The 14,104-nt window shown below is 44.2% G+C and overlaps 1 protein-coding gene across 1 annotated transcript in view; it reads left to right on the top strand.

The window, feature by feature from the left end:
• The window catches only part of LOC147725944 (uncharacterized), an 84,735-nt gene that overhangs the window by 29,288 nt on the left and 41,343 nt on the right, over window positions 1-14,104 (top strand). The window contains exons 2-3 of the mRNA XM_086960070.1: window positions 2,753-3,602; window positions 5,836-6,016. Coding sequence (XP_086816196.1) covers window positions 2,753-3,602; window positions 5,836-6,016 — 1,031 coding nt within the window. The remainder of the gene's footprint in view (window positions 1-2,752; window positions 3,603-5,835; window positions 6,017-14,104) is intronic.

Raw genomic sequence — 14,104 nt, 5'->3', positions numbered from 1 at the left:
CACTCTATAACACTTTACTCTACTGTGTACTACACCACTAAAGTGTACTACACTCCACAGCAGTGGAGAATACGAGACACCGCTCTACTATATAATACTTTAGTTCACTTTATGCTTTGCCACTCTACTATACTGTATGACAGTTTAGCCCATTATACACCACTGTATTTAATGTTATGTTATGTTATGTAAAAATATTTATTAAGTGCGACTAAGACGGTTTCTTGGCGCTGTGAGCATGAGATAGCAGATCAGGAGGGAACTCAGTTGTGTGCTTTACGGAACAGGTGGGTTTTAAGAAGGGACCTAAAGTGGATGTAGGAGATAGTAAACCTAATTTCTGAGGGGAGTGCATTCCAAAAGGATGGGGCTAGAAAGGAGAATCTAAGCCCTCCATGTTTCTTGCGTTTAAAAGCAGAGGTCTTAAGTAGGGCCAGGTGGGAAGAACGAAGGTTGCGGGAGGGAGCAATATGGTGAAGTAAAGAAGAGATGAATGACGGGCCAAGACCAGGTAGGGCTTTGAAGATGATACAGCCTAGTTTAAAACAACAGTGTTCTGCTACCGGGAGCCAATGGAGGGTCTTCAGCAGGGGACGCACATGCTGATGACTGGGCTGGTGAAAAATCAACCGTGCAGCCTGGTTCTGAACCAGCTGTAGTCTATTCAGTTGATAGGTGGGAATGCCAGCATAGAGGGAGTTGGCGTAGTCTAATCTAGAAATAACCAACGCCAAAAGGGTCAAGGTGAGGGCATCAGTAGTGAGGAAACGGGCAATTTTACGAATTTTGCGTAAATGAAAGAAGCTGGAAGAGACTACATCATTGATCTGGGGCTTCTTTGAGAGATCGTTGCTGATGATCACCCCAAGACTTTTTGCTGAGTTGGTACGGAGGGGGGGAAGACCCAAACTAGTTGGCCTGAAATGAGACCTCCATGGGTTAGAAGCACCCCCGATAAGAACCAGCTCGGTCTTATCGGGGTTAAGTTTGAGGTGATTTGCCCCCATCTAGTCACTGATGTGACACAAGGTGGACTGAAAATTATAAACAGAATGTTCTGATGGGTTGATGTCCAAGATCAGCTGAATGTCATCCGCATAATTAAATGCGGTGACCTTGCTGCTTCTTAAAGAGCGGATGAGGGGGGTCAGGTACAAATTAAAAAGGAGAGGGGAAAGGGAAGAGCCCTGTGTGACACCGCAAGTCATCCCAACTTTCTCAGCAGAGAACTGGGAGAGACGGACAGCCTTGTAACGGTTGCTCAAAAAAGAGCAGACCCAATTAAGGGCCAATCCCTGGATGCCGGCCTCCCTGGCACGGTCGACCAAGATATCATGGTCGACCGTGTCGAAGGCGGCCGACAAATCCAAGAGTACCAGGACCTGACTGATGTTGGAGTCAGCTCCCCTCCGCAGTTCCTCCATCACTGAGAGAAGGACCGACTCAGTGGAGTGGGCGGGTCTAAAACCGGCTTGTTGGGAATCGAGGAACTGTGAACGCTCGATAAAAAGGCTCAGGGAGTTAGTGAAATGGGACTCAAGGACTTTACTAAGATAGGGAAGTAAAGAAATGGGGCGAAAATTACTCATAACAGATGGATCAGCGTTGGGTTTTTTAAGAATAGGCACCACCTCAGCGACTTTAAAAGAGCTGGGAACCAGGCCCAGTTTAAGAGAGTTATTCAGGAGTGTCAGAGGGGGGGAGGGATTTAACTCGAATGTACTCGGCTCCACTCTACAACACTCAACTTTACAGCATAAAACTGCCCCAGCACCACCCTACTGCACTCTATGCCACTGCCAGACACCGTAGTATACTGTATGCCCCTGCACTGCACTGTACATCACTCTACTCCACTCTATGCCATTCTATGACACTTTACTCAACTCTATGCCACTTGATATCACTCCTCTCCATGACACTCGACTCCTAGACACTACAGTTGAAGATACCCCACTGAACGACACTCAACTGTACTGTACAACATGCCACTCAACTGAACACACTACTCCACTTCACTATAGGACACGCCACGCCAGTCTATTATAAAACACTTTACTCCACTATATGCATCGCCACTCCCCACCACTGTATTCTACCCCAGAAAACTAACTTTATGACACTACGCTGTACCACACTGTCCTTTACTATACTCTATGACAGGGCACTTAACAACACTCCATTTGATGACTCTTGACACTAAGAGTTTTATTACAAAAATAAAAACCATTTCAAATGAATGAAAATAGCAAAGGTTAAAGCTAAGTTATAGTTAAGAAAACGTTATTCTTTCTATACAAACCCAACTTAAACTAAACAAACTTAAGAAATTATACAGTTAACGCAAGTTCTTAGAAAATCTGGGCCGGAGTATCCAATATTAGAGAAAAAATATAGTTGTATTATAGTCATGCCTACATTAGAATAGCTTACAACAAACAGCCAATCTATGACATATGTCCACTGTAATAAACATTAAGATACCAACGTTCTTCAGAAGAAAGGCAGAGGCAGTGTATGGCAAGGAAAGGTCTGGCAATGCCAGAAAGTAAACTGGAGCGAAATCCAGTCATGTGGTTGTCAGTGTACTTCTGTATTTGTATTTACTACTCCTGACATATACCAGAGCAATGTGGTTTCAAGGGGAGGTGCTATGAGGGGGAAGGCCGGGTGGATTCTCTATTGCCACACCAACTTTTCCAAGCTGCTGGAAGGGTGAATGAGTAACAGGTGTTTATATTTTGCTTCCTAGAGACCGTCCTGTTCACCATTGATAATGACAACAACTGCAGAATCGGTCTGCCTCCCCTTTCAAGTGAGGATGATTACCATAAGCGAGCCAAGCTCCTGGGGAAGCTCGAGAATTCCAGCCATGTCTTCTTCAATCCAAAAGGTCAGATGTTTGTTGTGCGGGGAGATGAGCTCTTCAAGGGACCATCACCTTGCACGCCATGGAGCGACTGGTTTTCTCAGGCCAAATGTGTCGGCAAAGGTGGGTGGGACCAGTGTAAGTTCCTCTATTTCAGTCCCACTGGTAAACTCTTTGCGGTGACCAAAGCCGGTGCCTGGTACACGGGGCCTGAGCCTGAACACGCAGAGGTGCCCTGGATCTTTCGCAAGGCAGCTAAGATATGTGGCAGCGGATGGCAACTGTTTGATGCGCTGTGCTATGACCCAGATGGCAGCATGTGGGGTGTTTACGAAGGATCACTTCGAAGAAATCAACCCCTGTCTACCACGGACGGCAACTGGGTGGCACAGAGCATCGTCGTTGGAGCCAGTGGTTGGGATCAGATAAGCTACTTCATGGGATTCAGCTCTGATGGGAATCTGTGGTGTGTTTCTCGAGATGATGGGGTCATATACTCAGCCCGACCACCCACCAACAAGGATGAGCCCTGGTTGGCAAGAGCGAGAAAATTGGGTTGCGACTACCACAAGTATAAATGTTTGGTGTTTGCAGACGATAAAACCATCAAGAAGGTGCTGAGTGTCGAATTCTTGACGGACCTCGGGAAGGTCCTGGAGATGCAGCCGGAGGTGGTGACCGAGAAGGTCTATGACAACAAGGGCAGCACGACCCCCCTTAAGGCAACCTTTGAGCAAGTATCACACCTTTTCATTTTAGGCTGATTTAATGAATGTGCTTAGAGATCATACTTGATCCAGCTCTGATACCCATAGCTTCACCACTTACATACATGTCTTGTCCACGAGAAGCATAATTTACAACAAAGTCGATACAATGCATGCCATTACAACGTGGTCATTATAACAACTGCGTTGTTACATCGCATACCGTTACAACGCAAGCCGTTACAATGCAGAAGCTGATGGTTTTTAAATCCAACTCCTTCCCTTCTGTTGCACAACTGGAGTTGGAATAGTAAATTATACTATTCCAAACTCCACCGCCCCCTACAGCAAGTTGTTGTAATGACTTGCTTTGTAATGCTATTCATTGAAACAACCCAGTCGTTGTAATGACCGCGTTGTAATGGCATGTGTTGTAAATGTGTGCGTTGTATTGTGTCCTATTCCTTGTCCTTCAACCATGCAAACCCTTTGTGTGGCCAGCCGAGAACATTTCCACAGTGCAACAGCCAGAACGCTACCACATACGTTATTCGGCTGCACTTCTGCTTCACAACCTGTAGGTCAGTTTCAGAGGCTTACTCTTCTCTACAGTCTTCAGTGGCTACTCAGGTGAGTACCACTGAGCTTGGTAAACGTCACCATCTGTTATCCAGAGCTATAGTACGCTTGTAAGGTTTAGGCGAATCATAGATGATCAATTATTGTTATAATAACTAACGCTTACACCAGTTGTCACATTCCATTCCCCAGTAAATTTGGGCATGAAGAAGAAAATAAATATAGTTGTAGCTATATTTCCAAGATACACAGGGCCATATTTAAAAAAAACTGGTGGAGTGCAGTGTTACTCCAAAAACGGCGCTCTCCAACAGTTTTAAAATGCTGGGATGTGCTGTATTTACAAGAAATACAGTGCACCCCTGCATTTTCCCTGATGCTGGCACTTAAAAAGCTGCATAGCGTTAAGTGGCTTAACGCCACCTTGTGAATACGTCAAATGACTTAATGCCACCAGAACGTCGCAAAAAGTGATGTTCTGGTGGCATTTACTCCTTGTATATATGTCCCATAGTAATACATATTTTGAAGCGCTAAGAAACAGAATCGTGTTTGAAGCGCTATATAAAGTTATTATTACTCCTACAATCGTTAGTATCATTAGTTTTATCACATTTCCACTTGCAGATACTTGATTGAAGGCAAGTGGAGCCATGTTTGCGCATGTATGGATTGCGGATTACCACGGACTGCCAAGACTATATAAAGAGCAATCTTCACTTTACCTGTAAATCTGTATGATTTACTTACATAATGAACACAGTTTACCTCTTGCAACCTCTGACTTCGGTGCTTGGGCGGTGGTTGCAGGTGGGGCACACTGGCACTCTTTTTTGAGGACTGGAACTTGTATTTCCTCATCAGACTTTGACCCAAAACAAGAAGGAGAAAAATACAAAATGGGGAAAGATGGGAGGAGAAGGATGCAAAAACAGTGACAGTGAAGGGAAGCAGAGTGAGATAAGGGGGAGGAGGCATCTGCTGGGGGGGCAAAGAGGCATATGATCACACTTAAGACCAGTCATAGATAGCGACAGCCCCTGGGATTGGCAGAACAAATTAAGCTCTGCCTGGTTGTATCTGGGCTTGTGGAAAACGCTCCCTCAGCCTATTGGTCCAGGACTGCTAGCTGGATTTTTTCTACAGGCCTGGCCTGTATTTTTAAGTCTCTGCCCAAAGGAATATGGGAAAAAGCAGTCAAATCGGGCATTTTTCATCACTTGAAATTACTTAAAAGTGTCTTCAGGCTTCCTGAATAATTTTCAATGTTTATTAAACAATTGGAGAAACGCTAGCTTATAAAATTCTATTGAACATATTCACTCATTCTTTTTTCCATACCAGCCCTTGTGCCTTTCACTATGGCACAACGCAAACATACGGCTGATATTAGTGTCGAAAAGTAATGAACAGTAGTTTGAAGGACGGCCAGATTTGTCCAGGGCTCTACTTGGCAGATGTGCCAGGAAGCCCCAGGGTACCCTGCCAGATGACAGAGCGCTCTATAGGTACACATCACATCACATCACATTCATGCCCAGTATTCTTTCTGCCTCACTAGCATTGTCTCCATTCTTTCCTTTGTAAACGTTGTTTGGGCTGCAGGGGGCTTGTGCTGTACATTTCCTTTCCTTTGTGACGTATTAGACGCCTAGAATGTTCTCTCTTTCCTCATTTCAGGGTCAATAAGGTGTACTCAGCCGAGAGCCACTTCACCCACGACCATGGCTTTGAGTGTAGCATGGAGGCTGAGACCACCTTTGAAACAAACGTTCCAACAGTGGGCAAAGCAGGCATCCGTATGTCCTCGATGGCAACTACGTCCAATGTCTGGAATTTTACAAAAGTCAATACAACTGAGGTGAGACTTCTTTTACGTTTTCCAAAGGTATCTTAGCGATTTTGAGGACCCCTGTTTGGAACAATGTTGAATTTTATTATTTTTTCTTACTGATTCTAGCCCTATATTGCACAATATTGTGTGAGCCCTTAAGGGTTACAATACAAAAATACACAGAAGTCAGCTAAAGAGAAATTTCCCTTTCCCAGGGGGCTACTTTACTTGTGCCTAAAAAACATTTCTGTCCTTTTCTTTCATTTTTGAAGCCCAAGGGATAGGTTACCCTGCACTGATCAGAGAGGGGTGCAATTGTAAGTCAAAGGGAACCTTCACTACCTGTGCGTCCATTAAGCAGCATGTCAAATATCTTTAAAAGGTCACCCTAATGTATTCATTTGGTTGTCTGCTCCTACAAATACCGGGGCATGTTTACAGGGGAGTAAAGCCACTTAACGTGGCTTAATGGTGCCTTGTAAATAAGGCCCCTTTTCACGCTTTACTTAGCGTGAAAGGGGCGTGCAATGGGTGTTGCAGTGGGCGTTCCTCCACAACACCCATTGCTTTTTGAGGCTGCCCCGTATTTACAAGGCTGAGGCAGCGCCAAAAACTAAGACCAGGGAATACCTACTCTTAGACTGGAAATATGAGGAGGAATTATTATTTTCTCCTTGTATTTTGCTCTTTCTATGTGTGGTGCTATCTGCAACCCACAGAGAAACAGCAAATTACCTTTAAAGATTGTTTATGTGCAGGAAGGCATCACATCCTGCACATAAACAATCACCACAGGGGCGCAGACACCCTTGCAACATGGTGCATGGGTGCCTACACTGACTTTAGGCAGCTTTTTTAACAGCAGCAATAGGGAAAACGCAAGGGTGCACCATATTTTTTGTAAATACGGCGCATCCCTGTGTTGAAAAAATGCCGGAGTGCAGCATTACAAATGTTGCTGTAACACCTCGCACCAACATTTTATTGTAAATATCCCTCAATGTGTCAGCATGGTTTTGAAGGCAGATAATAGTTTGGGTCTTTTTCTCCAGTTTCAACTATGTACAAATTCTACTGTCTATTTTTTTTTTTATTGATACATTGTCAGTATAATTTTGTAGATTGGTCTTGATGTGTGTCTTTATAGATCATGCTGTGTAAAAATTGCTTCTATTGGCAGTGCATAGCCAAATGCTCAGTCGAAAGTAGGTGTGCTTCTGTAGCCTGTCAGCTGCTTAGAAGGAAGTTCACAGAAAATGTTGGGACGTCAAACTGTACTGCAGAATATTACTGATTGAAAGTTGTAATGTGGAGCTGCGTGCTTTAATGTTATAATTACAGAAGGGACGTTGCCCCTTATGACTGACATTGAGCACGAAAAACTCAGCAATAGTTCAGAACTAGTACAAGTTGTATGTGCAGAACGTGGATGCCACACAAACCACATGGCAATTGGAATCCATGGAGCTGCATTTCCAGTGGAGGCCAATGATCTTTGAATGTGGTAGGGCGTAATACCTACCAGGAGTTCACCCTTTTTCTTTTCTCAAAATTTGCCCCCATCATACCCATTCCTTCTCACATTTACTCTCTTTCTCCTCGTTCACTCAAACTCACATTAGCACCCATTCTCACATCCACTCACTGTTATCACAAACAAACATACGCATACTCACTTGTTCTTAACCCTTTCGCTGCGGCGGCTATTCCGCCGCAGCGCTAACAAGGCGGGGCGGCCGCACGGCGGCCGCATGCTGGTGACAGAACCGCTCCGTCACCAGCCGCGGTTGAGCTGTGCTCGTGACGGAGCGGCTCCGTCATGCCCCGCCCCGCTCAATAGAACGCGCCGCGCAGGCGCGGCGGCCGGGCCATGACGGAACTGCTCCGTCATCAGCACAGCCCAACCGCAGCTGATGACGGAACGGTTCCGTCATCAGCATGGAACGTGTTAATCTCACTTACAAATAAATTTACACACACTCTGACTCTTTCACACTCACTGACTCTTGGCCTTGTTGCAACTGCACCTGATGCATAGCTATATTCTTGACTCAATTCCATTTCTTTGCATAACCTATAATCACATACTCCTTGAAATGCACTCTGTAATTTTTTCATACCCACTCAAACTCGGATTCTCACTCACTTTCACTTTCATTGACACTCGCAAAACACTCACAAATGCACTTTTACTCAATCCTGCTCACTTCCAATCACTCGCAAACTCCAAATAAGTAATCTTTTAAAACTAGTTTAGGGGCTCAAAATAATAGTTTTAAGGTTGGACCTGAAATATCTTGCAGCCTGCCTGTTATTTGCCATTGTTGACTTTATTGTCACTCTGATTAATTGCTCCTTATTTCTTATTCCATGCTCCTTACACTTCCACTGTCTCGGAAAACAAGATCAAATCCAACGTATGCACATGAACAGGCCAATGACGTCTACATGGAACCCACAGGCCTACATCACTCTGCTTCTCTTACAAGTAGAATGCATATACTACAATAGCCACATACACATATAGGCAAAACATATCCTTGGAAGGGATTAGGCGACTAAACATGTTATAAATCTGACTGTTCATTTGCGAGACACTCTCAGCCAGTGTCAAGTAACCCATTTCTAGTAAGTAAGTAAAAATAAAATTAATTTACAAAATAGTGAGAGAAGATCTTTAAAGGAGATTTTTCTTTTTCTGTGCAGGCCAGCTCACCTTGTGCAGCATATATGCCCTGTGCCAAGGTTGGTATACTCCAGACTGTGGGCCCGATTCACAGAATAAATTTAAGACTCAATCCTAAACATACTACTATTTTGGTATTTACAGAATGCACTTACTACTTTTGGCATTCACAGAAAGAACTTACTACTTTTGGTATTCACAGAATGAACTTACTACTTTTGGTATTCACAGAAGTTAGGATTTTATCGTAAGTTTGTCTTAAGATAAACTTAAGACAGACTTAAGGCAGACTTAAGACAGAATCCTAACTTCTGTGAATACCAAAAGTAGTAAGTTCATTCTGTGAATACCAAAAGTAGTAAGTGCATTCTGTGTCAGGGAGGCTGGCAGCCGGGGCACCGCTCTGGATTGGGTTCGCTCCTTTCTGTCCAACCGCCACCAGGCGGTCCGGCTCTCTCAGTTTACCGCTGACAGGGTAGGCCTAACATGTGGCGTTCTGCAGGGTTCCTCCCTATCCCCTCTTCTTTTTAATTTATACCTGAACCCCCTTATCTGGTCCTTACGAGGCAATCATGTCACCGCGTTTAACTACGCAGATGACATCCAGTTGATCTTCAATATTGATGGCTCGGGGGAGTCCATCTTTAATTTCCAGTCCACTCTCTGCCACATCAGCGACTAGATGGGGGCTAACCACCTTAAGCTTAACCCCGACAAGACATAACTGGTTCTTGTCGGGGGAGCCGCCAACCCATGGAAATTCACCTTTGGGCCTGTGAGCTTAGGTCTTCCCCCTAGCCCAGTCAACTCAGCAAAAAGTCTGGGAGTCATCATCAGTAACGATCTTACGATGAAGCCCCAGATCAATGCTGTAGTCTCCTCTAGATTCTTTCAGCTCCAGAAAATCCGGAAGATTGCCAGTTTTTTGACCACTGAGGCTCTCACCTTAGTTCTGTTAGCTCTAGTCATTTAGAGGATTGACTACGCCAATTCACTCTATGTAGAGATTCCGTCCTATCTACTGAAGAGGCTGCAGCTCGTTCAGAACCAGGCTGCACGCCTCATTCACCATCAACCTAGGCACCAACATGTTAGTCCTTTGTTAAAGTCCCTTCATTGGCTCCCCGTGTCCGAGTGGTGCAAATTTAAGCTAGGCTGTACATCTTTAAGCCCCTCGCCGGCGTGAGCCCTCTCTTTATTTCCTCACTATTAAACCCTTATGTTCCCTCCCGCAATCTTTGTTCCTCCCACCTGGCCCTACTCAAGGTCCCGGCTTTTAAACGTAAGAAACATGGAGGATCAAGATTTTCATTTCTTGCCCCTTCCTTTTGGAATTCACTCCCCCTAAGCAATAGAGCTGCCTCTCCCTACGCACGTTTTAGGTCTCTTCTCAAAACTCACTTGTTCTGTAATGTCTATCACTAACGCCTTTGTCTTGCGGACTGTTTACCCCCTGATGCTCGAGCGCCAAGAAACCGCTAGGTGTTAGTTGCGCTTTAGAAGAAATTTTTACATTACATTCTGTGAATACCAAAATAGTAGTAATTTTAGGATTGAGTCTTAAGTTCATTCTGTGAATCAGGCCCTGTGTTCAAAAGACCTTTTCTAGGCTTGGTGCACAACAGGCTCTTAAGGTTTAAAGATGTGTAAGCTCAAAATTACACATGTAATTCTGCCCTGAATATGGAGCACTATGTATAACATTGTTTCTTTCTACAGCTTACATTCACTTTTTGCTTACAAACTCAGAAAGCCTTCTCCCACTGTACTCCCAAATCCCTGCATTGAAAAATGGCCTTAACGTACTGTCTTTCTTCAGAGTGACCCTCTAATTACATTCCATCCTCTGCATGCCTTCTATTTCTGAGTACATACTCCTTTCAGTCTCATGCCTTTTTGCCTTAAACCTTGTTATTGTAATTCTGCAATTGCCTGATACCTAGTTTCATAGATCACAGCATCTCTTCCTTGAAACCCTATCTCTATAACCTAACTTTAGCAAATCCTCCATCCTATCTATCTCACCAACCATTCTCCTGCAACCAAGAAGCCCCTACGATTGATCTCACCTAACTGGCATTAATATAATCCATCACAAAGTGACTGGAGTAAATGCATATACTTTTTCAGGAGAGCACATGAGTAATCACTATAACCAACAATACCTACTGGATTAACCTTTAACCTTGAGTTCGGAGTAGCATGCTACTTAATGTTGGAGGGAGATTTATTTAAGGGACAAGAGGGCAGGGGGTCTGAGCACAGAGCTTGGGGAACCGAGTGAGTTAGGGACAAAAGGGGCACCTTAATTTGAGCCGGGGTGTCCGGGAACGCTTACCCTAAAAATGGAGAAAGCAAATATGTCAGCCATGGAAACCAGGCTGAAAGTTTAACAGTTTTATTAAGAAGATGCAACTTCAAGAAACTTCAAGATAAGGGCATAAAAATTACAAAGTTCTGAATCCAGTGCTCTGCATTCTCAGATAGCCACATGGATTAGTTTGCATTTACTGAATGAAATCTTTTAAACTGTTAGAGAAAGAGGGTCTAAACCTCTGAGACACAAATGCACCATGGAGACAATATAAACATTTTAAATGTAAAAAAGGAGAAAACAATGGTTAGAAAATAACATTGCAAATATATAGCATTTCATATGGCAGAATATAAAATAGAACAGTGCACTTTAAAATAAATGAACATGAGCTCTTAAAGAGCTCTTGGGGAAAACCTACACAGTCTGTCACCTACATACAAACGAGAAGGTAGCCCAACAATGTCTCTGTGGATACCCTTTTTATATTTATTCTTTAAGGTGGTGAGAAGTCTATGGTAACGTCATCTCAGGCCACTTCTACCTACATCACTTATAGCATGGTTCGCACTTTTCGCCACATATGGTGGCGCCTTTTTCTGTAACAGTGGCACCTAAGCTAGGTGAAAGTTTATATCTCAGGCCACGCGCATGTCATAAAATTGCACCGGGCAAGCAGAAAAATGTATATTGTAAAGGAATTTTATATATACATATATAAATCTGCACGTCCTGTTTTGCCATATTCATTGCTTCAGCTTGACACATCTGCTGTACTGGCCCAGGATGCAGTCTGCTGTATGTCGAAAGAACAGGGGGTTGTTGAACTTTTGAGACAGTGAACTTCGCACAGGGGTGGGGTGGGGACTCTTTGTTTGGAGTAGGAGGCCTCACAGAGAGAGGAGCTGGATAAGATTTTGATCAGACATGCCCTCAGCCTGCTATACAGAAAAGTTGAACTATGGTCAATTTAACAAAAGGCCTACATATTGAACAGAAGGGTCTACACAGGGGTTTATGCTGGCTGAGTAATAAGGATGTCCCAGGGTATTTGTTATATGGAAAAATTGGTCCCTCTCTCATTTCCCTCCTCTTGTTCATTTTTGAACACCGTTTGTACAGCATATTTAGCTGGCGGTGGGGGCAGTGGCCAGGGTGTGTCATGAAGAAGCGGATTTTTGGGCCTCTTATTCAGGTCAGCTCCTAAGTGTCTATGTGGTCCCCCTTCTTGGTCAGTCATTGGCTCATATGGGTGTACCAAGTCTCTCCACAAGGGAAGTGTGGGGCTACCAGGCGCCTGGGCCTGGTAGTGACTATCAAGAGGAACCTGTAATGTGTTGGAGTCAGGGATGGTGAACTCTACTATATTTAACATAGCTATTTCTTCTCTGTCCCCTTGTTCCTTGCGTATTCCTGCGTATACTCCTGAGTCTGCGTAGTTCATCCCAACTATCTTAGAGCTGAATCTCTTAATACAATGGATTACAATCTGTGTACCGCAACATAACAGCAACAACACACAACAGATAGGCATTATAAATGTTAGTACAGCAGACAGCCATGAAGGCATCCAGTCCAAGTTGAACCAATTAGGAAAATGTCTGCTTCAGCACCGCCCTCCTCATGCACCTGTTTCCCCAGATTGTCCAAGTCCTTAAAGGCCTTTGTAAGTGTTCCATTGTCTGCATCAATGGCCAAAATGAAAGTGCAGCAGGATCTCCCCTCTTTGGCACAAACACCACCTTTCATTGCAGTTAACTGATCTAGAACATATTGGTGCCCTTGAAGCATAAGTTGCAAAGGTCGTAGTACTTCTTTCTCGGCATTGAACTCATCACAGGTGTTATTGACGAGCTGCATTAGCTCATATCTGGTCACCTGCAGCCAGCAGGCATTGGCTTTGGTCTGGAACAGAGGGACAGCGCCCCCGAAGAAAGTTTCAGCATTGTTGAAAAGGCAGCATTTTTGTGAAATCTCGTGAAATGGGCCATCTGAGAAATAATTCTTGACATCCCTTTTTTGGTGGTGGAGCAGGGTGACATCACCTGCGATCGGGTGGGTATGGATTTTTGGGAAATGTTCGCTGCTGGAACAACCAGATGTAGTTCATGCATCATGACAATGGAGCACAGTCCTTGCCAGTGGGGAGGCAGCTGCAGATAAATGTGTTCTCCGCAGGCCCAATGGATGTCCATGAGGCTGGAGGCGCCATACTGAAGGTCTGAATTAAAAAGTGTTTTGCTGCAATTAGTGTTCTGACCCACAGGAACTGTACCGTTACCTAGGAAGCAAAGGAGAGGAAATGTTTGCTTTTATGCTCTTTTTGGTTTGTATGTTGTACCCTCATTGAAAGTGTATCTTCTAGCTTCCTGTGCCCATATCTCAGCACAATCCCTCCCAATCCCTGATTGATATAATGTTTGTGCTCTTGTCCTACAATTGGGCTTCCTAAGGAGGCTGCCTTACATATCAAGTCATGTGGGCCATTCCACTTGCTGTTGAAATAAATATTGGCCTTCAGGTGCAGAATTGGTCTCCACTGACAAGGGAATTTGGCATTGGTATGGTTGGCTTGGGGATGTTAGGGCGAGTGGCATTTTGATGGGGGCGTTGGGAAGGTGAAGTACCGTAGTCTCTTAAAGTGATAGTCCCGACCTGCATTAAATTGGAAGGCACTTTCATACCATGGTAAACCTACTTTACCCTTTCAAACTCCAATGGATCAGTAACAACAGTAAACGTAATATACTTGTTATCCCACTCTGTGGCTTTCACAAATGCATCATCTATTTCGGCTGACTGTAGCTGTATCTGACCATGTATGCGGCAAAGAAACAGGTGTAGGAGACATTTGGCGGTGGGCCTTCTCTGGGAAAGATCAATTTATCTGCACCTACAGCATGAGGAATGTGTGAACTCACAGAGCGGGACTCATTTGTGACCTTTCTTCCAACCTTCCTCATGTCCCTGTACCACATGTTGTCTAATAGTGCGTTGTGAACCCCATTATCCTCTCCTGGCTTATCAGGGCACTGGGAGTGGAAATCATGCATAGAGTGCTGGTCGAAAGTGTAAAAAACTGTGTTTGGAGATCACTGACCCAGTCTGAGATTGG

This window comes from Lissotriton vulgaris, chromosome 3_1 (genome assembly GCF_964263255.1).
Source record: "Lissotriton vulgaris chromosome 3_1, aLisVul1.2, whole genome shotgun sequence".
In the NCBI taxonomy this organism is placed as follows: Eukaryota; Metazoa; Chordata; class Amphibia; order Caudata; family Salamandridae; genus Lissotriton; species Lissotriton vulgaris.
This window is presented reverse-complemented; position numbering and strand designations above follow the sequence as displayed.